At 39.9% G+C, this 27,364-nt stretch overlaps 1 protein-coding gene across 2 annotated transcripts in view; it reads right to left on the bottom strand.

Moving 5' to 3' along the window:
* LOC150090383 (uncharacterized protein C12orf56-like) overlaps nucleotides 1–27,364 on the bottom strand; it is a 104,072-nt gene that overhangs the window by 42,700 nt on the left and 34,008 nt on the right. For both annotated transcript variants that reach the window (XM_090389843.1, XM_090389842.1), the window contains exons 2-6: nucleotides 17,362–18,032; nucleotides 12,928–13,164; nucleotides 6,143–6,260; nucleotides 5,792–5,847; nucleotides 2,201–2,345 (exon numbers count right to left, since the gene is read on the bottom strand). In XM_090389843.1, coding sequence (XP_090245969.1) covers nucleotides 2,201–2,345; nucleotides 5,792–5,847; nucleotides 6,143–6,260; nucleotides 12,928–13,164; nucleotides 17,362–18,032 — 1,227 coding nt within the window. The remainder of the gene's footprint in view (nucleotides 1–2,200; nucleotides 2,346–5,791; nucleotides 5,848–6,142; nucleotides 6,261–12,927; nucleotides 13,165–17,361; nucleotides 18,033–27,364) is intronic.

Below are 27,364 nucleotides of genomic sequence, written 5' to 3'. Positions count from 1 at the left end.
GGGACAAAGAAGAGGGGGGTAAGACTGGATTGCAGGAAGTTTTCCTTTAGCCATTATTACTTTGCTGATGCAGCAAAAGCCTGGCTTCTTTACACGGTATGACTAATATTAGTGCTAATAATTTAATTAATATAAAATAAAATAATTGAAACGATATTAATCAAATTATAAATTTATTAAATCATTATTTAATAATTAAGTAAAATAAATTTAATTTTTAAATAATAATTTAATAAAAATTCATGAAAATCAAAAGTACTTTTGTTTTGTATTTGGCCCTAGGTACTAAAACTTCTAGTTAGTATCTGAATTTAGGAACACGAATAGCCACAATGCGCAAGATCAGGCTGCATGATGAAGGCCCCAATACTAAGTTTTTTTTTTTTTTTGGTCAAAGACGTGTGTGGGACATATAGTATCATTATGCGAATTCCGGTTGTTTCTCATATATATTCGGTAGCTAGCTTTCGACTAATGCGTTTCCATGAACATTTCAAAACTTAGACTAATTGGTCAGCTGATAGCTAATCAGGCAGTCTGCTTAAAGTTGTGGATTTTATTTCCAAAATTTGCTCCTTATTTTCAAGGTAATGCAACGCACTCCTGAATCAGCTTCCATAAAATGATTTCAGCTATGTCTCCAAGCATTACAGATATTGTAGACATTTGAAGTCAATTCTGAATGCATGTCAGGAAAAGGGTACTTTTAGGCTGATCGCACCTACTACAGGTTAATGGAAATTTTTTAAATTATTATTTTTAATAATTGAATTAGTCTGGTTATTTTATTAATATACGTATAAGCAGAAAATAACAGCTAACTTCGGCAACGATTTTGTGAATTATGGTAGTTATACGAATGTCTAAGGTCGTCATCTGAACGATAAGTTGGAACGCCACTGAACTAAGCATAGCCAGCTGAGGAAACTCTAAATGTTTTAGTAACAGAGCCATAGAATATAAACCAGGATTACACTGCAACAGACATTTCGATGTTTTCATCTCGTGGACGGCCAGGAAATTAGAGAAATCGCTTTTTGTGGAAAATTAAACTTGTTTTATTTGTTGAATAGAAAATACATAATGAATATTTCTGCTTAATTTCATTGCAATATTGTAATAATAATAATAATATTCCAGCTATCCACATGCTCAACAACAGCAAGTAGTGATATAACCTCAAATATGGAAGGAAAAACCCGTACACCGTTTACCACATGATATACATGGATGACATTAAGCTCTACGCGCCAACCGAGAATAACTACTCGGTTATTCTCGGTTGGCGAATTCAGCAAGAATGATATCAGGATGGATAGATTTCTTTACCAGCTGCAGACTGATAAAGAGATCGAAGCCATGACAGGGGGAAAGACCTACAAATATATGGGGATTGTGCAGGCTCAGCAGTTAGAACACAAGGAGATCAAGGCCCGCCTGACTGAAAAATACCATTAGACTCAGAAGCCTGCTCAAAGCAGAGCTGAATGGAGAGAACACAGCTAAAGCTATAAATGCCTATGCAGTCCCAGTCCTAACAACCTTCGGGATCATAGATTGGACTAACACTGAACTGGAGGATATCATGAGAAAGACAAGAATAATGATGACCAAGAGCTGCTAACACCATCCGAAGTCAGCCATGGAAAGATGACAATAGCTCGGAAAGAAGGAGGAAGGGGCCTGATAGACCTCATCGAGCAACAGAAGACATCGATAACTAACCTGAAAGATTACTTCCAGAAAGACACAACAGCACTCTACCAGGCCATAAGGAAGATTACAAGCGGCATACCCCCACTCAACCTAAGCAATCATGTCCGTAAATTACTTTTATGCTACAGCCAGTTTCCATCAAAAAAAAAAAAAGCCCTGACTGAGGACTGATTTTGTTCGCCTACATCGTATTAGTTTGTTTCGTTGCATACAGTAAAATTTAGTGAATGTTTTGTACACACATTTTTCTTTTACATTATTCCATATATTATATTATTTTATATATTGTTATATTATTCGCCTGTATCTGATCTAGCAAGAGGTATTCTATGTGTCACCTTGACAGTACAAGAATAAAACAAGCTTAGTGAGAGAAGGTGGCTGATAAATACTTTATCCTTTAGTTGTTTTAACTTTTACACAAAGCGAAGTAGTTTAAAATAAGAATTCAAGTATTTTATCAGCTATACACAAGTTTACTTACTTTCCAAAATAGTTTTTTAGTTACTGGTGATGATACAAGCGATTGTTGGAATGTATCCACCAGGCGGCGTAACTCTACAAAACTATCGTCTGTTGCTGTCACTAAATATCGGTGGAGTTGCGATAATATTTGTTCGTAGTGTTCCCTGTTAAAGGAATAACATTTGTGGTAAATATAATATTTTATTATAATATAAAAATCAAGTATAAGATGTAAAATATCAACGCCACAGTAAATTTAAAAATATAGTTCGGTAAGCTTAAAAATTATGTAATGTAATTAAATTGGTGCAGTATGCACACCTGATTTTTGTGGTTAATGGAAATTTTCGAAAGCGTTTCCTGAGTTAATTAACTCAGGCTGTAGTTGACAGAATTTTCTTCTAGTATAATTCCCGTTAGCACCATAGTAGCACAAGTGGCTGTAAACCCAACTCCAGTGACTATGGGTGAGCTAAAAATTTTGGAATTTTTCTTTCAGAAATAAGAGAAAATTATAATTTACCTAAGATGGCAGTACAATACAATGTACATAATATCGCCTATGCACAAGAAAAATAACTCAAAAAATACCGTTATTGAGTTTTTGATAAAGAATCAATTGGAAAATTTTTACTTGTGTTATTTTTCTTGTACCACAGGCGATATATCCGTTTACAGCAGTTTTCATTATTTAACATTGTTTTTAGTTTTCCCTTTATGAATGTTTCGAATATTGGTTGTGGTAATAACTATTTTCGATGTAATTATATATTTATAGGAGTCGCTAGAATCTCAGTATGGGGAGGTCGAGGGTTCATTCTACCCTGTCAAATAGCGAGACACTGCAATTAAATGTGTATTAATATAGCATGTAATTAAAAAGAGATTTTTTTTTAAAATGTATCTCTCGTATTTTCTAAGCTTTTTAAAGCAAAAATCCCGACGGAACGATTGGGGAGAGGGGGATTCAACCCTCTTTGTTATTCCGCTGACCGCGTGTAGGAAAACTTCGGTGTGGTTCTAACGACTTATTATCTTAATCTACATAAAATCCCTGAGCCTCTTATTGCAAAACCAGTGCAATGTTTGAATATACTGTGCTGTACAGTATTTTATTCGTTGGTGACTCTTGTTATTTTTATCTGCTTTGTCAGGTTTATCGTAGATTACTTATCAAGTGATATACAGTAGACTTTCAGAATTTTTCCGGTTTGTAGAAAGTTTTATTTTTAATATATTTAATGCAGAAATAATGAGGCTAAATAAGAAATAGACAGATTAAGATTGCAATAAAATTGCAATCTTAAAACATATAAACATGTTGACGATCCACAGTAACACAGTTAGCATCGTCACCGTTTTCCCCAACACCAGGCGGGAAAGTCCCGGGTTCGAATCCAGTCGAGGAACTTTTATGGGGTTTTTCGTTCCCAAAAAAACAGGCAAATCGACCAGAGAACGTCGATTTGCCTGTTTTGAATGAATTAACTTTCTGGGTAATGTAATAGATTGGATTATATCAAGTTTGTCACTAAGCTTTAATGGTGTTTTTTTTTTTTTTTTTTTTTTTTTCTCTATGAGATTTATTAACTTTAGGAGCTATAGTGAGGGGTTTTTGATTTAAAATAAATGTAAAACAGCGGTATCTGCAGAACCCCAGGGGGGTCACATCTGGTGAGTATGGGCTTGGCACACCCAGGGTCCTGAGCTGGATATCATCATTCTTCTCTTTTTCGGTGATTCCCTTCTACTCTCTCTCTCTCTCTCTCTCTCTCTCTCTCTCTCTCTCTCTCTCTCTCTCTCTCTCTCTCTCAGGGTAACTCGGGGAATTTTCTTTTTCTTTTTTGACTGGTGCAGCATAAGCCTCAGGCTTCCTTGTATCATGTAGCTAATAATAATAATTCACTTTCAAAATGACGAACGTAAACAAATACAGTAATCACGTGACTTGCCGTTTTCCTTTTTCGGCACTGCAAGACGAAGCAGCACTCTTTATTGCATACAAAAGGCACACACTGTACACAATACTTTTCACGGCTACAAGCCAGGGGTTTATCACTAATGGGACATTTGATCCGATCTCAATGCGCCGTTAGCTCGAATGTTCCGTTATTTTGACAGTCTACTGTGCGTATTGCATTCAAAACGTTCCCGGAATCGCATGCCGGTATTTAAATCCTTTGAGCTACGACCATAAGGTTTCGTGCAAGCTAAGACGGACGCTGACCTTGGTGAGCACACATACCAAGTGGGAACTGGCTCTCGACCACCTAACTCGTTTGTCACAGCTGATTGATTGCGGAATGTTACAGTTTGAACAGCGTGCTAACCTCAAGTTCTTCTAACTTGGGAAAGTGCTGCAGAGACGTTGCAAACATTACCGGTAATCCAAAAAAGATCAGTTTTATGAAATACGTAGTCATTATATCAACTTAGTAACCTACACTCAGTAGGTTGCTTGGTGCTCGATTACAGTCTTAGGAATTCCGTTTCAAGACGTTGGTGCCAGTATGCAGATTGAAGCAAAAATTGTGTAATATCAGGCGGCTGTAGGAATATAGATGGTCAACGCCGAGACAAGACCTCCCTCAATTAGCTTGTCTGCTTCTCCGACTTGAATCCATAAAAAGAAAAAAATTCTGAGATGCCTTAGCAAGACGTATTGCAACCTTGATTTTAGCGATGCATCATAGGTGGGAAAGTATCTGGCAGTTTGCTGATGATAACACATCATAACCCATTCCAACGGCACTTTGCTGATGTGTATGTACCCTCGTGGATGTATTTATACATCACTATCCTCCTCACACCGGGTGGAAAAGGCACAGGTTCGAATCCCATCAATGACGCGAGGAACCATTATGGGCTTTTTCTCTTCGTGGCTCAGTTAGTCGGTCTCGGACGAGGACATTTTTTTTCTTTTTACCTTCTGTAAACTTGGGTTTTGCATCCAGGAAAACAGATAAACCGAACAGAGAACCCACGCAGTTTATGCACATAATACCCATGGATGGGTGAGGCTGTTCTCGGGTAACCTCAATTTTACAGGTTTATTTTTATTTATTATTATTATTTTTTTTTTTTTTTTTTTGGTGTGCCATGTTCCATTAAAGCCATTCTTAAGGTAGCTTTGAAACTTTTCGACAAGAACTCACTGGAACATAGCTTCAACTACATTATGAGGTACCTTACGTATGTCCTCATATTTACACAAACATCGTTCGCCCATGTTGTGATCCTTTAATTTTTTGACCAATGTATTTCGAGGATGAACTAGTGACCTTACACGATGTAATAAACCTCTAAGAACGTCACTGATAAAGTTCATACATGGGAAGATTGGAAGGGAAAAAGTTTAAAAGAAAAAGATCTTAGTGTGAGTTCCCCCCAATATTATACATTGTTCTGAGATTGTATAGAAATATTGCTATACATTCTATACTATAAAGGTAATTCGTTGTGATTTGCTGCCCAATGTGTAATATAAAATCGATGATACCTTTATTTTATATTAATAGTTCATTTATTTCATGACTATAAGCACGTGTGAGTTGTTCTGAATGTATAAAAATTTAGTGAAATATATAAGTGCTAAATTAATCGCACTCACCTCGGCCCATTTCTTGTTTGGAACTTGTTTCCATCTTCCAGCTGAAGAGTGAGACGCTGAAAATTTGAAAATAATGTTGTTATATGATATAAAAGAATATTATCTGGCCAACTACAAGTACTTTACGACATAAAATTATCTCTATTATGATATTTTCTGACGCTTTTTTGTATGGAAATCCAGATTATTCCTTGGAGGTAAGAGATGGGTATATTTGTAAAAATGAGATAAAAATTTATTTTTCTCACAGCATACTGGTAATATTCCTAATTAGTTCTTGTGATTATATAACCCACTTTTTTACGCCTTTCGCTTAAATACGTGTCCTTGATGTATAACTGCATTACTTACCGTTAGGTAACTGATCCAGGCACATCGCAGATACCGGAAGAAGGGCGAATGGACAGTCAAGATGTATAGATGAAGTTCGTGATCATTCTTTGATTTCCTCTTTTCTCCATTCAGATCACTAAAAGATAAAATTTAGTATGTTACCATAGCGATTGCGTGTAACTATTGCGTAGTTATCTACATTATTGCATAAATAATTAATCTGTCGATGAACTAAGGAAAAATACTTTGAAAGCCCGGCTTGCGCAGTCGGTAGAACACGAGACTCATATTTCCAAGTTAAGAGTCTTATCGCAAAAATTCACATTTACAATTGTTCCCCAATGTGATTAGATATTTTGGAAATTAATCAATCCTTATTAAGTTTTGGGTAGCTTGATGTATTTGTTTCCTGCATGGAAACAAAGACATCATGCTACCCAAAGAATTAGAGGAAAATCTTAATCAGTTATGCAGAGTTAATAAAGATTTTGGACTAAAGATGAATATGGCTAAAACAAAAGTAAAGATGAACAAGTATGTCACAGAAAGGGATAATCATTGAAGGAGCAGTAATTGAAAAGGTGGAGTCATATACTTAACTGGGACAAGTCATTAGCTGTAATAATGATAAATGGCTGGAAGTCAAGAGAAGAATAAATTTTGGGTGGATAGCATTCAGGAAATATAGTCACATACTGAGGAGCAATATCCCAATTTGTATGAAACATAAAATAATGAACCAATGTATACTCCCCACTATGACTTATGGAAGTGAAACTTGGACATTCACCAAAAGAATGGAAGAGAAGCTGAGAACGACACAGCAAAGACAGACAATATGGCCTTAGTAGCTGGAGCTATATTGAGAATCACTGTTAGATAAGAAGAGAAACACATGGATTAGGCAGCAAACTCAAGTAAAGGACATTCTTATCAAAACTACAAAACTAAAATGGTCTTGGGCAGGACACATAGCTCGAAGACATGACAGACGGACTAAGAAAATAACAGAATGGTACCCAAGAGGAACTAGAAAAATACCTGGAAGACAACGACGGAGATGGACGAATGAAATTCATGAGTTTGTGGGTAGTAAATGGATGGCCATTGCACAAAACAGAAGAAACTGGAAAGTTGCTGGAGAGGCCTTCATCCTGCAGTGGATTGAAAATGGCTGATGATGTCTTTGTAGTGTACTTAGTCTGTTCAGATGTACGTGTAGCCCTTTACTATAGTGCCCTCTTGGGTAGCACGGTTGGTAGAATCGCCGTCTTCCCACACTGGGTGGAAAAGACCTGGGTCCCGTCGATACGAGGGGAATTTTTATGGGCCTTTTTCACAGCGTGACTGAGTTAGTCGGTCTCAGGCGAGGGTAGCATGATTTGGTTTTTCTTCCGGAAACTCGGGTTTTTCGTCCAAGCAAACAGAAAATCGACCACAGAACATACGCAATTTACAGACAATATGGCTTTAGTGGCTGGAGCTATATGATCTTAGTCGCTGATGCTCCTAAAACCCAGTAACAACAACATCCTTTACTACAGTACTAAGTTGTTATATCTGAGTCATTTCTGTACTGCGATTCTTTCATCCTTCTTATGATTCATCCTTCGTATTACTGATGCACAGTAATTACATTGATGTTAACTGAGATAAATAAATTACTATTTGTCAGTTGGCAAAGTAAGCAAGATGAGTGGTGAGAGCCTCTTTGGGGAAAAATAAAAACTGAGCAGCATCTGTCTTTTGCTGGGGGCCTCCTGCTGGGTCTGGCTAGAAGTAGGAATTACAACTTTATTTCACAATACTGAACTTCTCTGTCGATAAAATACCTTCCATACGTAGAGATTTTCCTCTCATGGGCTCTAACACATCTTTTACACATTTTTCATTTGCATTTGTCACTGACTGGTCTTGCGCATGTAATGTGAAAAACATCACTGGAAGTGTATCTGTAGAAAACTTGGCCACAGTTTACAGTGATTTTCCTGATCGTGACCGATGCTGTTTAACTAGGTTAAACTGTAGTGGCTTGAGGGTTGGCATTGTGGAAACAACGAGTTTTAACCTCACGGAGTGGTTATTCATAGTAAAGTGCCGTAACGATCTTATAGTAGGAAATGTATGCAGAGTGCACTGCCGTGGCGAATAGCGTGGACTCATTTCCCTTCCTCATATAATATGTTACAATAATTCTCCATTAATAAATAAGCACTTTTCTTACAGAATTTAAAGAATGTGTGATTTTGTTTGCTGACACGGAATCGAATCATTAATGCAATCACTCGGTTCCACATTTCAGACTTTCGATTCTATATACGGCTATTATAATTTTGGCTCATTTTTATGGAATCATTTTTAGGTACTGTAAGGACCCGTCCTTACATTAATTAATGAAATTTGTTAAATATTATGTGAATTTAACTGTAATACGAATAGTGGTTTTCTGGTAAAAACAACATGGATTAAGAAACACTGGAATTCAAAAATACCTTCCAGTCACTCTCTGTTTAGTAGTAGCTTGTTTGTATGGAAGTTCTTTGACGAGTCAGTGAAAGTAATATACCATGACAAATCCCCATTAAGACAGAAGCAGATGCACCATAGTAAGGGCCAAGAGTGTTTAAGCTGGCCCTCTTAAAGATTTCACGGTGAAACGCTATTAGAGGTAGGCGACGTCACCAGGTGTGCGCGCGTGAGGTCACGGGAGGAGCTGTGACGCTTCTCAGCTGACCGGAACTTCCGCCTCTCTTTCTAGATTGTTCTCGTATGTTCGAGGTCCACGGAAGTTGGGACACAAAGAGTAAGGAAGACCCGCCCACGGAAGAGGAGAGGAGACAAATGAGAACACAGGAAAAAGGATGTGCAGATCTCCTATTGGCCAGGAAGAAAGTAGAGGGAATTTTGAGAGGGAGATTCTGAAAAAGTTTTCGTGGCATTCGGGAAAAGTTTTCGAGAGATTCGGAAGAAGTTTTCGGAGGAGTCGGAGGAAGTTCTCGGAGCGGTCTGGAGAATGATTTGAAGGAGCTGGAGAACGATACAAAGCAGAGCAGTAGTCTAATTTGGGTGATAGCTGCAGACCTGAGGTAGATGGAAGCAGTGATAGAAATTCTGCATATCCCGACAGCCAGTAGGAATGTTCACCTGTAAACATGGAAGCCGTAGTGAGGAAGAAGGAAGAATCACACCCTGAGAATTATATAGGCAAAGCCAGTCGAATGAGTGGTCGAACCATTGACCTACTCGAAAACCCCTCTATCCACGGAAGAAGAAATGCTGACCGGTAAAGAGTATGCGACACTGATTGATTCCAGCCGTGCAGTACCCGGTAGGGGAACACCGTAATCACCGAGATCCCCAAATGAGCGCCCCCGCATTCCAGTACCTGAATGACCGATATGAAAGGAAGCCGAGCAGGGAGGAAAGTTCCAGGCCAAACACGTAAGTGCTAAAGAGTTTACCGACATAGGTGTACTTAATTTATTAAGGAGAGGACTTTAGGAGAAATAAATATATATAGTAAGGAGGGAGGCTTAAGTAATGAATATATGAATAAAAGTGTAAGGTATTTAAGACGGACGTTTCCTATAATTTGAAGTGAAGCTCCTCATATAAATGCTTGCTGGAAGGAGAGGGTATAATAGATAACTGAGAATTGTTTAAAGCTGGGAAAGGTTTTTTATAATATGTATGAAATTGAAGGTTGAAATTTCAATTTATTATGAGTTGATTTGTGGAGAGTATTTCTGATTTGAGTAGGGGCTGATTAATAAGTGATATATAAAGGTATAGAGGATTAACTGTTCTGAAAGGTAATGTTAAATTGAATTGATTGATATTTCCTGTTGACCTGAATGCAGAAAGGGCGTCTAATTGAATAAATGCAATTTTTTTACAAATTGAGACACGAACTCTGAAGGTTTTTGTGAGCCAGTTCATTGGCTGGTAGTTGTTGGTTTATCATACAGACTGTTCAGAAGAAGAGTGGGAAGAATCTATGTAAAGTGTATGACACGACCTATTGAAGTCCCTGTAAAGAACATGAAGAGACACCATGTCATAATGAATAATAATGTGTATTAGAATAGAATATCTGATGATGAAACAATTGAGTTTGAACAAGATATTTACTCATATAAAGGTTAATGAAATAACAAGTCACCAGCCAAATATAGTTTGACTAAATACTATTGCTAGTTTCTGTATGATATATTAATAAACATTGTTTTATTTTACATTCATGTGTTGGAGTCTGTCATTCCGAAACTCAGCCAATCCGGTAGAAAAAATACCTAAAATAATTGGAGTCCCCTTTGGGTCTGGTAATCTTCTGAGAACAAACAAGTCAGATGCTAAGTGGGAGGATTGGACTACGGGGATATACATATAAAAAAGGGGATAAATTACAATAATTATAATATAAAGAAGATTAGAGCAACCAAGAAAAACAGTAATACCCACAAGCCCCACAATAAATACCAAAACCCCCACAGTACATTAGCATGTATGCTTAAGAGCCTATTATCTTCACCGTGTCCGTTTCTCTCTCCGTCTGTCAGTACGTAAGAGCTGTACCTCCAGTGAACAAATTTCATAGTAGCCCTTCTGCATACTACAAGTCGATAATTGGCATCGTTTTAATTGTATCTCATATTGTGAATACCTTCACAACGAGTAGCCGAGGTATTGCACTTTGAATAAGTACTACGCTTCACCAGTTGTTTGTTTGTTTGTTATTTGGTTTTTAGGAGAATTACCAACTAAGGCCATATTGCTCCGGGATATGCGGTGGTCATTCCCTGACCTTTTCTCATCCTCCGTATTTGATGGTGACGGGCTCGAACCCCGGTCTAGTCAAGAAGCGTGTGCTACGCACTGCTGCTCCTTCCCACAAGGTTACGGAGGCGCCTGCTTCATCAGTGGAGAAGACTAATGTTACTTATTTTCGGTGTATACCACCACCCGGACTGCACCGTTTCGAAGCTGATTGACTTCTCATCAGTGGGTGCTGCAATGGTGACAGCCCAGTTATGAAGTACAGTATAAGTCCACAATATGAGAGATGCCTGATCATCAGGCATCCCTCATATTCAGTAGACGGTTTTTGGCGAAATTTTATATTTGGATCTTTCGTAAAGATATGTCAATCCATTCCAAATTTTAATTAAAATCAAATAGAATTCCAGTATTTTATTATTCCATACGTACCACATAAATTATCGATATATGTCATAGATGAAGCACTGGATACTATGTTTGATGCCGCGCGCTGATTGCAGGAATGAATGGGATATATTACGGATGCGGAAAAACGAAATGTTCTTGGTGCGCGCGCACACACACTGGTCGTTGCTATTGGGGAAACTCGTTTTTGTTATCAGTTTACTAAATACACAAATCATTAATTATTTGCTTTTATATTAATCACTGCAGAAACGTAAAATATGCGTTTTTTTATTAAAAAATTACAAACAAAGAAAGGCAAAGTAGGAAGGTACGAATACAAAGACGTGCAACAAGATTGGTGAGCGGAACGAAGGGGTGCTCTTACCAAGAAAGGCTTAAGTTCTGCAAATTGCAGCGACTGGAGAGTAGGCACCTGCGAGGTGATCTGGTTGAGGTTTTTTTTTTGGTAGTTGTTGGCGCATAGGCTTCTGTGGCCATAATGCACCTCCCAAGGTTTTTGCAGTACTTTGATCCAAGCCCGAGGCGGGAATCGAACCCGCGACCTTTGGGTTGCCAGGCAGGCATTTTACCCACCCGGCTAGCCCGGTCGGCCCTGATTGAGGTGTATAAGGCCTTGAATGGGCTGAGCAAGCTCAATGCTGATGGGATTCTTTCTCTCGCTCAAATTAAGAACCTGAGGGGGTACAGATTCAAACTGAGGAAAGACAGTTGTAGAATAGATGTGCGGAAATTTGCCTTTAGCCAGCGGGTAGTTGATTGGTGGAACAGACTTTTCTTGTATTAGTTGATATCCTAAATAAATTTAAGGCTGAGCTGGACAGGCATTTGGAACGAATGGAGGGGTGAAATGAGAGGGTTTTTTTTTTTTTTTTTTTTTTGGCTGATGCTGTATAAGTTTGCTTTCTTGCATCGTATGCCTTTACTAATGCTAATTACGAAAGTATTGGCAGCATACTACAAACTGAGGTTCTTGTTGCTTTTTATTTAATTTATTAACTCACAGAGCCTGGAATATATGTTGCATTTCACGCACTGTGATTACAAAGTAATACAAAATGTAGAGTGAATATTGTTTGTTTGTTATTTGGTTTTTAGGAGCATTAGCAACTAAGGCCATATTGCTCCGGGATATGCGGTGGTCATTCTCTGACCTTTCCGCATCCTCCGTATTTGGTGGTGACGGGCTCGAACCCCGGTCTAATCAAGGAGCATGTGCTACGCACTGGTGCTCCTTCCCACCTGGCTACAGAGGCGCCTGAGTATCTGCAGTGAAGTGAAACAAAATTACTTTTATTATTATTAGTTAATTAGTTCGTAATTAATTGGTTATCTACTTTTCACTTCTGTTAATTGTAGAAAAATAAAAACATTTAATTAATTTAAGACGAATTAAGATTACATAATTCGTTTAGGGTAATTGCCTCAGGTTACGTAAAGTTAACTAACGTCTAAGTTAGTGCTAGAGCATCACGTTTATATGTAGCCAACTATTTAAGACGAATTAAAAATGAATCTGATAAAATATTGAAGATTTACGTTAAGTAAAGTATTGTAATTAAGAAATTTTGATTTACTTGAGAAAAAGAGAATGCGGAAATGAAGATAGTAGTAGTCACCTGTCCAGTCCATCTGAGATGCTCCTGAAATAGTCAACCCTCTTCAGGAATTTTCGATCTCCATAATTACCCAGGACAGTGTGTGATCTGGGGTGTAGACTGTTCACGTCTTGTTGCGGAGGCGAAAGCTGCAGTAAACCGGCAATGACGTCATCGTCACTGAGGAGGGATTTGTCCAACGGTGGGGCAGTCTCTGGCCTAGCCTTCAGGTACACGTCTGGCGTGATACAGGGTCGCCTAAGAGTAAGTAGAAAAAACCGATTTGGTGAATGGAAAACGGCAGAAAATAATTTCTCAATGAACAGGAACAAGGGAACTTGTCTTTATAGGCAAACCAAGTTATTGGCTATACTTCACATTCATTTCATTTCTCCTGACATCTGACACAATTCCGTATATCTAGATATATGGAAATGACACAATTCCATATATCTAGTGTTAGCTACTGGGACAGGTTTCGCGGATACGGGTAATAGTTCGTCCTAATTTCCCCACTTGTGTGGAAAAGCAGATGCACGCGTGTCATCGTAGAGTGGTAAGTAGGTCGAAGTAGTCTCGAGGTCACATTCTGACGTTCTCATGGTCATCTATCTCTGGTTTCTGTGAATCATCCCTTTAATGCATTCTAAACGCTCTAATCAAAGTGGTTAGAGCATCGGTGAGCTAGGATGTTCTAAATGATCTTATAGTAAGTGCACAACAGAATTATATCATTACCTTTGTTGACTATCACTGAATTATGAATTATTTTGCACAGTTATCTGTGTAATACTTTCAAAATCTAATGTCATCTACATGTTTAGCGAATTCAGACATGATTTTTCAAATTTTAAATCATTTATAATAACCATACGTCACGGCCCGTGTCATCAGCCACGTTTAACTATCTGTACTAAAGAAGATAATTAAAAAAAAAGGAACAGCGGGCGTTTCGAATACCTGCTGTTTTATTCGTTTTATTTGTTTAATTTATGAAAAAATATTCAATTCATTATTATATAGAATTTTTCCATAAACTGTATATTCTATGTAATAACAAATCGAACGTTTTGTAAAATACTTATCATAACATTCCAGAACAATTGCATTTTCTGGGTCACCCGTAAACTTACATTTGCATGTAAGTTTACAAGTGACAATGTAAACGTTTGCACAAAAGAGTGTGGTATAAACTTACATTCAAATGTAAGTTTACATCACAAACTTTAACTTTTATTAGACTTCAACATTAACTTAAACTTAGATGTAAAGTTACGTGTAAGTTTACATTAAACAAGCTTACTGCATGTAGTATATTTACGCTCAGTGAATACTGAATTGTGACCACCTACTTAATGCTGTTTTGTGCCACAGTTTCCACGAATAACAGCCACTATTCGCCTAGGTATTGACTCCAATAGATGTCTGCAAACGTCCCTAGGACTCTGCAACCATGCTGCCTGCGAGGTTTTCCGCAATGTCGGAATAGGTGACCGTCGTGTGTCGTCCATACGCCTCACTTCCGTTCAATAACACCCAACAAGTGTCAAATTGGATTGAGGTCAGACGAATTTGGAGGTCAGTCAAGTTGAATGATATCTTGAGTGTGTTTCTTGAACCACTGATACACTCTGGCCGCCCTCGTGGATAGCATAGCACAGTTGGTAGGCTCACCGTCCTCCCCACACCCAGTGGAAAACACCTGAGGAATTTTAATGGGTCTTTTTCACAACGTGGCTGAGTTAGTCAGTCTCACGCGAGGGTAGCGTGGTTTTTTTTCTCCCGGAAACTCAGGTTTTTCGTCCAGCAAAACAGCAAGTCGATATTAGAACACACGCAATTTGCAATGTACACAGAACAATATGGCCTTAGTTGCCGATGCCCCTAAAATCCAATAACAGCAATAGCAGCACACTGCGGGCCCGATGACACGACTCATAGTCTTGAAAGGTCCCTTTTTTGTACGGGAAAAATGCAACATGGCATGGTGCACATGTTCTCCTAAGAATTGTCGGTAGATCTCACCAGTGAAACATTGGTCCTTAAGCACACACGGGGTCCTAGTTCTTTCCAGAAAAACATTCCCCATATTAAGTAACCGCCGCCACCTGTCTAGATAGTGGGCACCATACACGATGGGTACATGGACTCATGTTGTTTGCGCCATACACGTCGGCATGTTGCACCAAGTATTCGGTCTATCCGACCAGCACACTCGTTTCCAGTCCTTAGTATCCAACCAGCGTGTTGTCACCATAGCATTCGCCGTCGACGATGATCAACGGTGAGGAGAGGGTGTCTCTTGGGTCGTCTGCTGCGGAACCGCGTATGTCTGAGTGTGCATCGCATCGTCATTTGGGTCACCCAAATGACGATGCGATGCACACTCAGACATACCTGGTTCTTCCATTCCCCATACTGTACTGCGATGTAACTCGTAATTGACATCGCAATACTGTGGCAGGCCACAATGATCTGTCGTTGAGCCTGTACAACATGCTGCACCCTTCGCTCACCATGACCATCCACCTTGTCGGATTTTTCATTTCAAAAACCAGAAAAACCGATTTCCGAATACCAATAATTTACACACATGATATACCCATACGCATCTGTGTGAAACCTGGTTCTCAAACCAGGTTTCATGTACAGTATTACTCTTTTGGCCTACTGGCCCAGAAATATTGGCATTGTTCATTAACATTGCATACGCGCAGAATAAACATTTGTGTCGTTTTCTCATTCAGGGCAGTTGCCTCTTCAGCTGTAGGAGAGGACTGTATTGATCCTGCTCCGATCCGGTGTTTTAGTTTATTCTAAAGGTGTTTTCTCCGATTCAGTTGTGGGTTCTGGGCTGGCAGGCGAATAGTTGGACTTAGTTGTTCTCAAACCAGGTTACGGAGTGGAATATTATAGTGTTGGAACATGGAGTTCCCATTTCCGTAAACTTCCAGAGTGTGGACGCCACTAAGTTGTACACTGACATCTAGGATGTCAATGTACGACTCAGTATTGGTGGTTTTTGGAGTACAACCAATGGCAAGAGTTCGAACCACCAGAAGTAGCTTCATACCGGGTCTAAATTTCACTATGATCACAGTAATTGTGGCAAACTGCCCTGAGAACTGTGTAAACAGGCTCTGTGGAACGTGTTATTGTTCCATAGAGCCTGTTTCCACTCTTCAGTGATCCCATATCAGTGGGCTAAGCACCACTGCAGATGACGTCTGGCTTTCACTGCTGTGATATGCCATGTCGTTCCGCTTTTTATGGACCGTAGGCACTTATGGATACTCCTGAGACATATGGTACTTTCTTCAAAAATTGGCGATACTCATCTGCGAGCTTCTTTGGTCTACCTGACTATGCAAACAGTCGGGTGGACCAAAAAACCGCGGTTAACTTTGTAGGGTAGAACCATGTTGGTGTCACAAACATAGACAAATTACTAATGTGGCATTCGACAATTAATCTTGTCTGAAACATCATGAGCGCCTTATGGCAACTTATTTTGATTGTTTTTGATTTTTTGCACACTTTTAAACTTACTCCTGCTTGGCATTCATATCATTCACACTCTTCAGTCTCTCCTCTATTCTGTTCACTTTCACACCGTAACCCCACACAGTCTAAATTTAAAACTTTGACCTGGGGTTGCCTTCCCTATTGACTCCATATTTCTGACTTTTCTCCCTGTCTTCAGTCTTCCCCTACTCTGCCTAAACACCAGCAAACGCCCCACACAATGTCAAAATTTTAAAAAATTGTCAAAATTCCAACTGCATACGAAAACCCATCTCGGCCTAATCTTTCAGCGACTACTTCCCAATACTATTAAATTAGTATTATTATTTATTTTATTTTATTTTATTTTTTAGGTCCTTGCCACTGAAACCTCAGGAAATTAGGTGGCAGGACCTGCCAGAGTGAAAACTTAATTTCTTGGTACCTGGTCTGCCTCGTGGTATACCTCGTGGAGGCACCACGAGGCATAGTATGGACAACGTTGGGCCCCAGTAGGGGTCTAGCGGCTAAATGGCCAGAAGAACAACGATACACAACACTACACTTACAAAATCCATACACTTTTAAATCTCTGGCCTTCCCAGTGAACTGGTACACCTACAATAAAAGCAACGCGGGTTCGGGGAAACCCCTGGTGCCGTCAGACAACTAACACACTGTTCACTACACTGGGAATCATGTCCCAATACTTTTGCTAGGGTAGAGAGTATACCATTTTTCTATACCATTAACTTGCCAAGCAAAGTTGCCCAAATACTGTACGTGCATTTTGAGAGTATATATATATATATATATTTATACATTATAATTACGCACACAAGTTATATGCTTTGCCGTCAATTATTTCCATGAGCAAATAGATTAAACTCACACCAGTCTTAATAATTAAAGAATAATTAATCACATCTGACTTAATTTTGATAATCTTACCTGGGAAAAGACAACCACGCCATCGTATTGTCTACCGTTAGAAAAGATACAGGACTAGATCGTTCTTGAGAAGGAGATACGGGCTCTACAGAAGGCGATCTAGAGATGATCGGATCAGGAGTTAAAACCCTACCTATTTTCACAACTTTGTGCCTATTGAAGGGCCATAATTTACATAAATACTCTTTCTTGGTTGACTTGACTTCCCTATATTCACAGTCTTCCGGTAGCGGACTGCTTGCTGGCGTGTGGACAAAACCATTTGCTAAAGAACCATCTTCTGCAGATATCGATCTCCTCATCCTACCCTCCTCCGTTACTGGTTGAAGACCCGTTAATGGACAACGCACATGTTTATTCCTTGGCCAAGGTAGAGAAGGCAGAAACTTCCTCCAGTTTCGCTGTTTCGTCTCTGGTTCGGCACTTTCTGCTATCCCAGGATCGGAACATATGGACACAGCTTCCGAGAAAGTAGTGGACGCACAGGACTCCGGGAATGAGGTAGCTCTGGACTCTGACCTCTCGCTGCTTAGAGAAGAGACTTCGTCCAGGGGTGAAAATGGACGATGACGTCTTCGATCACCCCTGCGAATGCATCCTTTGTGGTACACCCTGATATGTTGCGTGTTCTCCCTCTCTGGACTTTTGAGAAAATTTGGAAACTCATTAATCTGAAAAAAAAAATAATAATTAAAAGGTCAGTCTCTTAAATGTTGGAAAAATGCTTTATTTTTTAACATGCAGGCTTCTGGAAAGCAATACCAGTTATGTGAGTTCATTGTGTTCTGTCTAATGCTTATAGAATTATGTGGTTTCGGAGAACTACAATATTACTGAAAAAAACTCAAATGCATTATACCCATGCAGTTCAATTAAATCAATGTTTTTTTCCCGACTCTCCAGACAGACAGACATGTTTGTTGTTATATGTCGCAGAACTGAACTGCGCCATGGTAACTTGTCGCGCGTCTGATATTTCAGTCTATGCAGAGCTACTAAGAAGCCATATGAAAGTAGAAACCATAAAAAATCGAATAACAAACATTTTCTAGAAAGAGCAAAGGTTCAATTCGAACTACTTGGTGCATAGGGACTGCTGTGATGGCACGAAAACTAATGCAGAAGTTTATTTTTAGCAAATCGCTCTTACTTTTAGCGTCATCAAACGACAGGGTTCCCAGCAAGGAAGAGAAAATAATAGCTCCTGTGTCAGCACCACACTGTCTACTTCTTAAGCCCATTACGAGTTTCTGCCAATGCTGATTTATTGATGTTTTATTTCAAGGTCAAGATAGTAAATGATATTAGAGGATTTCTTTGAAGCCTTACGATATAGTGGGTTTATGCCAGTGAAATCTGAGCCATGCAGACAACAGATCTGGCGCAAACATCAGCAAATGTTCGCATTTTCCAATGTTTGAAATTAGTCTGTCACTCAAGGTTTTGTTTCTTCAACATATGATTTTGTTTCTTCAACTTATGATCTTGCGTTTCGGATCTAGTTACGAAAAATGTCATTGAGATTTTTCTAGTGCGTCTTATTTCTAAGAAAAATGTAAATAAGTTTTGTTATATTCGTTTACTTTTGACACCAAAGCAAATTGCCTTCATAGTCCACACCGAGTGGAAAAGACACTAGTTCAAATCCCGTAAATGACGGGAGGAATTTTTATGGGGCCTTTTTCACAACGTGACTGAGTTAGTCAGTCTCAAGTGAGAGAAGCTTGAATTTTCTCCAGAGAACTGGTGTTTTTCGTTCAGAAATCAGCAAATCGACCACAGCACACATGCAATACGGCGCAAAATGTCCGAAGTTGCTAATGCGCTTAAAACCCTACAACAATCAACCAAATAGCATTCACAGCAAGTTGATTTCTAGTTATCTTTATATACATTAAAATAATTTTCCTCCTAATGATATTTATTCAGCCAATGGGAGAAGAGAGATGCGGGTTACGTAGTAATACGCAGCAAATACAAAAATTCTTAACAGAAGCTTGTTTTACGGTGGTAAAACAAGCTTCTGTTTAATTAAGCGTGGTCACGCATTATGTTTATCTAACCTGACCACGTGGTACCATTCTTGATTTCCATATGTACCGTATTTATTTAAATAAACTAAATACAAGAAGGCATAATATTTTAAGATTCTCTATCTATATAATATCGGTGTAGATACACCAGAGACAACTCTTAAAGAAAAACTACGATCGTAGTGTGAAAGGCACCATCGATGAAAAGCCAACTAGCTTTGAAACAGTGCCGTCTGGGTGGTGGTGGTGCCGACCGAGATTAAGTCACAATAGTCGCTCTATTAGTGAAGCGTTACTTATTCGAGGTCTCCACTCGTTGTGAAGGATGAGCACAATATGAGATTCGATACAAATGAAATGCCTTTCACACTACGATCGTAAGTTTTTCTTTTAAAAGTTGACTATGGTGTATCTACACCAATATTATATAGATATAGTAACGCATTTATGTATTCATAGCTGAGGAAGAGACACACAGAGTCGAAAGCTTATGTAGGTATTTTATTTTATTTTATGAAAAGAAGCGAGCGCAGCGAACAGGGGGCGAAGTCCCCTAGTTATTATAAAACAAAAATTTCCTTTTTTATGGGATCTTTCCGCTCCCAGACCGGTATTGGTACAAAGTGCATGGGATGGTTGGTTGTGCCGATTTCTATCATTATTGTTATTATTACTGTTGGCAGGGCCTGCCCGAGCTACGGTTGTACCGGGCGATCTCCCGGGGCCCTGACGCTTTGAGGGCGCATGACATTGGGGTTGTCAAAGGTTTGAGAGGGCGCATATGCCTCGTGGAAGGGGGAAAACGAAAGATTTGGGGGGAAATGTGGAGGCCCTTTCTTTCTCTATAGTGCAGTAAACAGTCGAAATGCCTCAGCCACGTGGCATGCGCCCGATGCAAAGGCCCGCCGCCTTTCAAAGATTTTAGCGAAAATGGATAGAGAACCCGGGAATACCAGACTAACCGAAAATTTTCTCTTACACCCCTCAGAGATGGACTGAGTTTGCGAAACAATGGCAGCTCCCTTGAAAGGGGCGTTTTATATATGTCTTGAGAAAAACATATGTCCACCCTTCCGTTTGTAACTCAACCTATTTGTAGCCACGAGGATTTTATTTTTCAAGTACCCTTACTGCGGACTAGAGTTTATTGCTCCCATTTGGTCCCTTCCTGTATTTCCGTTTACATTTTTGCTGAAATATCAATCACTTCCTTCTGTGCATTCGTTCAAGACACTTCTGACTATAAGTGTGTTGGTTTTCAGCAAGAAGGAAGCACCCTTTTTTGGTTTGTGTTTAGGAGTCTGCAGTGAAACCGTCATGTTCTTTCACCGCTAAGAATCAATATTGACACCTGATAAAGACTTAAGTATTTTGAAATTTATAAATAACAATAAATTACAAGATACGTTGCCTAACAATAATGATAGGCGAGGGCAGTGGACGAGGCCTACGGGGAACTGGAAAGGAAAGATGGAGATAGCCACTTGATGAGAATAGCCAAAGCGAGAGACAAGGCATCAAAGGACTTCTCATCAATAAAACAGATAAAATATGAGAGTGGAGTGGTTATACAGGACCAGGAGAAGGTTAAGGGAAGGTGGAAATACTATTTTAGGAAGTTATTAAATGAGGAAAACTCAAGAGCATTATGCGAGGATGGAGAGACGAATGAAAGAGTAGTGGAAGGCATAAGCAGGAAAGAAGTGGAAAGCGCACTCAGAAAAATGAAAAGGGGGAAAGCAGTAGGTGTTGATCAGATACCAGTAGAGGTATGGAGAAGTCTGGGAGAAGAAGGGATCGATATCCTATGGGACTTTATGGAAAAACTGTGGCAGCAGGAGAGGATACCCGATGAGTGGAGAGAAAGTATATTTGTGCCAATCTATAAAGGAAAGGGTGGTGTGCAGGAATGTGGGAACTACGGGGGAATAAAGTTAATGTCTCATTCGATGAAGATCTGGGAAAGAATTGCGGAAGGAAGGATAAGGCAGGAAACGGAAATAGGAGAGGAACAGTTTGGTTTCATGCCGGGAAGAGGAACAACAGATGCGGTCTTTGCTTTAATGCAGGTGATGGAAAGATACAGGGAGATGCAAGTAGAGTTGCACATGGTGTTCATAGACCTGAAAAAAGCATATGATAGAGTGCCCAGACAAGCGGTATGGAGATGCATGAGGGTGAAGGGTGCATCAGAAAAATACGTAAGGCTTGTGAAGGAAATGTACGAGGGAGAGCGGTGACTCAGGTTAAGAGTAGTGTAGGTATGACTGAGGGGTTCTCTGTAGAAGTTGTACTGCACCAGGGATCAGCTCTTAGCCCATATCTGTTTGATCTGGTAATGGATGTGTTGGTGAGAGTATGGAGTATGCTGTTCGCGGATGATATCCTACTCTTCGAACCATCCCAAGGAAAGGTAGAGAAGAAATTGGAGGAATGCGTTGGAAGAGAGAGGCATGAGGATAAGTCCAACAAAATTCAGAATATATGGTATTGAATGGAGAAGATGAGAGTTCTATAAACCTGCAGGAGGAAAACTACCATCAGTTTCGAAATTTAAGTTTCTGGGATCGAACGTTGAGAGGGATGGAGGATTGAGTGCAGAAATACAGCATAGACTGCATTGTGGATGGTTGAACTGGAGAAAGCTGAGTGGGATGCTGTGTGATAAGAAAGTAAATTGTAGAATGAAGGGAAGAGCGTATAAAACTGTGGTTAGACCCGCATTGATGTACAGTGCTGAGACATGGGCAATTACAAAGGCCCAGGAGAAGAAGATGGAAGTGGCGGAGATGAGAATGCTAAGATGGATGTGTGGTGTGACGAGGAAGGACAGGATAAGAAATGACTACATCAGAGGTACAGTTAAGGTGGGGCCTCTGAGTAAAAAAAAATGCAGGAATCTAGGTTGAGGGGGCTTGGACATGTGGAACGAAGAATTGAGGAGTATGTGTGGAAGAGGTGTGAAAAGTTGGAGGTGATAGGAAAGAGGAAGAGCGGGAGACCTAATCTGAGATGGAAAAACAAGGTGGCAGAGGATTTAAAAGAGAGGATGTAGGAGAGAGGAAGCACAGGATAGAGAGGAATGGAGAAAAAGAATTGAGGACGGAAATGCCGACCCCATATAAACGTGGAAAGAAGGCGAAGATAAAGAAGTTGCCAAATTTATGGGTAGCATTGAGAGTTATGCTGATAATTCCACTAACTGCAGCAAGTGGGGAAAGGAGTTTTAGCAAATTAAAGCATATTTGCGATCATCAATGTCGCAGGCAAGATTAAATTCATTAACAATAAAGTACTATCAATTGAAAATGATGTGGCTGCAAATTTGGATTTTATCAATGCCATTAATAAATTTTCTGATATAAAATCGAGGAAAGGAATGCATTAAAGGAATTTCGTTTGGCACTCGATAAAAATATGACATTTGGTGTTAAAATAACAAAAAATTCTTCTTAAATTTTTGTTTTCTATTTTTAAATAGCTTTGATGTAACTTGTAATGTAAAATCTATATTTATTCTGTACGAATCTTCTATTAAGTATTGTCAAGTGTCGGTCTGTCTCCAAATCCTTCCACTTCCAGATGGGATACCGATTTGAAATTTGGTATGAATATAGGTTATTGGCTACAATCCTATGTGCATCCTATTTCTTTCACATGAGCGGCTGAAATTTAATTATACAAACTATTGTTATTATATAAATTAAAGGCAAGCGTAACTGCAACCCGCTGCTGGTGTTTTGATTAATGTCCTTATAAAAATTGACTCTTTTGTAAAATTATTTTTAATATTTACTATGACAAAACAAATATTTTGGTTGGCTTATTTGTGTTTACATTTGTTTTTTTTTAACTTTTTTTCTCTAGGAAAAATAAAAATATTAACCCAATAAAAACACCTTAAATTTTTTTTCTATCTGGAAGGGGCCTCCCCTCCCGGGTCACAAATATACCTCGAGCCGGCCCTGACTGTTGGTCAAGAAACTCACTATCCGACAGGTGTTCGGGATCATCGCTTTCTGGAGTTCCATGTAAATGTTCTCTGGGAGGCCTATTGCTGCTAGGTTCTTATGGACGTCCTTTGACACCATGCCAGTGGTTGACACGATGATCGGGATGATCATTACTTGTTCTATATGCCACATATCTTTGACCTCCTATCTTAGGACTGAATACTTCCTGGTCTTTTGCTCGTATGTTTTCTGGAGTTTGCTGGTGTTGGAAGCCTTCGAGCGCTTTGATTAACAAAACAGGTGACATTTAAAGAAAACATATAGTAAATATATATTTTTTTGACCATCGTTAATGAAAGAATTCTCCCAGTTGCGATTAGCAGCTACATGAATTTGGGCGTAATTATGATGGAAGAGCATAACTCGCTTTCTCTCCATATACAAATATTCACATACTATTGGTGAAGTTTAAATTGTTCTTTTATACAGTGTGGTATTTCAATCGCTCTTTTTTACAATAAACATTAACAGTTAGAAGAGTTAAGTTTCGATTCATAGCTCGACTCTGTTTTCTACCGTACTTCCTCTAAATGACTTCACGGATATGCTGGTTAATAGAAAAGTTAGCATCTAAGTAGGTTAATGCACTTTGCGTGAGTGTGTCTGTCGTGCGTTGCCAGGAAAGGTAGCTCTATAAACATCGTAGCAACACAACTTTAAATGGCTGTTTGACAGTCATTACACTTAGGTAGAAAGCAAGACTATGCCTTCCAAATATTTCAACGTTTTTAGCCTGATAAAACAATTTAATCACTTATTATCGACAAATCGATTTAGATTAGAGAATAAAGCAGACGACACGTCTGAAACTAGCAAAAGTTGTTCCTCTATTTCATTCGCGTTAAAAATAAAATAAAATTGCATATATTGAGTGGCCAGTTTATTAGGTACACCTGTCTTTTGCATGAAATGGAGTGCTCCTTCAATAACAGCACGCGTTTTTGCCATACAGTATAAAGCAGATGGACAGAAACCTCGGCTATGACACCACGGATGTGGTGTGGCAGCTGACGACCAAACCGGGTTTCACTCTTGTCAACAAAAAACAAGAAAATACAGTGACATTGGATTCAACACCAATACTGGAGAGTGAAGGATTGAAAAACTTTGCTGCTCTGACAAATCCTGGTACTTGCTGTTTCATGCTGAGGGGAGGACCTGAGTATGGTAAGAGCAGCATGACTCCATTGATTGACACATGCTGACTTTTAGATGAATCCATCCCGCCAGGTGCTAGCAGTAACGATTGGTAATGACAGTGTAATGGCATGCGGAGTGTTTTGTTGTCATACATTGGGAACCTTGATACCAGTGTAGCAACGTTTGTATAACAGGTTATCTGGAAACTGTTTTCGACCAGGAGCACTCCTTCATGGCTACAGTGTATCCATCTACGAATGGGTTCTTCCAAACAGGATAATGCGCCCCATCACAAGGCTAGAATTGTACAGAACTGGTTTCAGGAACATGAGAGTGAATTCAGACTACTGTTGTGGTCTCTCCAGTCACAGATCTCAATTCAATTGCTCATCTGTGATATGAGGTGGAACGAGCTCTTTGGAGTAGAGATTTGCAACCATCCAATTTGCAATAATTGCGGGAATCAATTGAGTGAACGTGGACCAGCAGCCCTGTGGCATGCTTTTGGGCAATTCATTGAGTCCATGCAACAAATAATGCAGGCTGCTCTGAGGTGGGGGAACCTACTAGTTAATTAGATAGGCGTACCTAATAAATAGGCCGCTCGGTTTATATGAACGTCGTCTTTTAGAGTTCTTGACCTGTTCAATAAAATTGAACACGTCATCCATTTGTCTGACAGTCGCTTTTTTCCGATATACACTGAAAGGACAGAATTCATGGGATACCTGGTTCCTGGGCAACGAGACGCTGTCACACAAGAAGCGTGTGCTACGCACTGCTGCTTCTTCCCCTCTCGCTAGTGGACGAACCCACCGCTTGAGGTATATAGGTACATTGCTTCACTGCATTCACGTAGACGGTAATTCGATGTCAGTATGGATAAACGTCGTGAGTTAACCGACTTTGAAAGGGGGTATGATTGTGGGTGCGCGACGCATGGGTCACTATCGCGGAGGTAGTACAGAAATTGCACTATCACTGTTCGACAGTATCAAGAGTATCGGATATACGCCATTTCCGGAATAACATCTCGTCGTGGACAGCGCTGTGGGCGGTGTTGGATGAACGTGGCCGTCGACGTCTGTCTCGCATTCTTTCAGCCAACCGGAAAGCAATAGTGGCACAAATCACCGCTGACTTTAACGAGGTAGGTGCCTAGGCAAGTAGTCGGGAGCATGAGTGCAGTAGCACGCGCTATTTGAATGGACCGGGGTTCAAGCCCGTGACTGCTAAATACAATTAACGTTTGTATTGATGATTTATTGTAAACTTTACTGACCTGGTAGTCGTGCCGGAGTATAAACAAGAACAGAAACGTTTCCACCAAGACCATCAAGCGATCATTAGCCGTAACAGGTAAAGGGAGCCGCCGACACACCAGAGTCCCATTGCTAACACCATGACACAGGACTCTATGCCTCAACTGGGCGAAAGAACATCGGTACTGGACCTTGGATGATTGGAGACTGGTCTCCTGGTCCGATGAGTCCTATTTCCAGTTATTTTGAGCGGAAGGGAGGGTGCGTATCTGGCGGAAACCGCACGATGCTATACGCCCGTCATGTTACCAAGGAACTGTTCAGGCACGGGACTGTCGGTAATGGTCCGGGGCGTGTTCAACTGGCACACGGCCCAGATTACGTGTCCATCCTCATCCCTTCATGGTCATCGTGCACCCACAGGGCAGTGGGCTCTTCCAGCACAGCAGGACAATGCATCTTCTCACAGAGCCGTGGTGACTAGAACATGGTTTGAAGAGCATTCCGTAGATTTTACCACCATGGAATGACCTCCCCGTTCACCGGACTTGAACACTGTGGAGCATTTTTTGGTTGTTGTTGTTTGGTTTTTAGGAGCATTAGCAACTAAGGCCATATTGCTCCGGGATATGCGGTGGTCATTTCCTGGCCTTTCCGCATCCTCCGTATTTGGTGGTGACGGGCTCGAACCCCAGTCTAATCAAGAAGCGTGTGCTACGCACTGCTGCTTCTTCCCACCTGGCTACGGAGACGCCTTAGCATTTTTTGGATGTTGTATAAAGGTCCGTTCGAGCTTTGGATTCTCCACCCAGGAATGCAACGGAATTATGGACAGCGGTGCAGCAATCATGAATGGAAATATCTGTAGAACGCTTTTATGAACTAGTGGACTCAATGCCTCGCCGTTTGACTGCCCTTATCCGGTGGGCCGATCCATTACTAGGTAGGTATCCCATGACTGTGTTCAAGTATGGAAACCGCACCTAAAGAAAGACATCGAGCTTCTTGCAAGGGTACAAAGACGAGTAACTCGCCTGGTGAGATCGGCCAAAGTGTGTCCATATGAAGAAAGACTTCGAATATGTGGATTGCAGAGTTTGGAAACTAGACACCTTAGAGGAGATTTGATTGAGGTGTTTAAGGCTGTGAGAGGCATCAGTAAAATGAATGAGGACGGAATTTTCAAGGTTATACATGATGCTAGAACTAGGGGACATAAATTCAAGTTACGGGGGAAATGTTTAGATTGGACTGCAGGAAGTTTTATTTTAGCCAACGAGTTATAAATTACTGGAATAAGTTGCCTACATGGGTGGTAGAGGCTGACAGTTTGGGGAAATTCAAAGGTCATCTGGACAGTACCTTGGGGTCAGGGAAGCGCATAGGATGATAGGTTTAATTTTCTTTTATTTTACTAATTATTATTATTTATTTATTTTATCATTGTTTTATTCGGTTTTTTTTTTTTTTTTGGCCGGTGCAGCATAAGCCTTTCTTGCACCATGCGGCCATTACTAATTTCTGTCCACTTAGTGTATATCATAGTGTTTTGTTT

The sequence above is a fragment of the Mastigoproctus giganteus genome, chromosome 2 (assembly GCF_048544385.1).
Source record: "Mastigoproctus giganteus isolate SK-2022 chromosome 2, ASM4854438v1, whole genome shotgun sequence".
Classification (NCBI taxonomy): domain Eukaryota; kingdom Metazoa; phylum Arthropoda; class Arachnida; order Uropygi; family Thelyphonidae; genus Mastigoproctus; species Mastigoproctus giganteus.
This window is presented reverse-complemented; position numbering and strand designations above follow the sequence as displayed.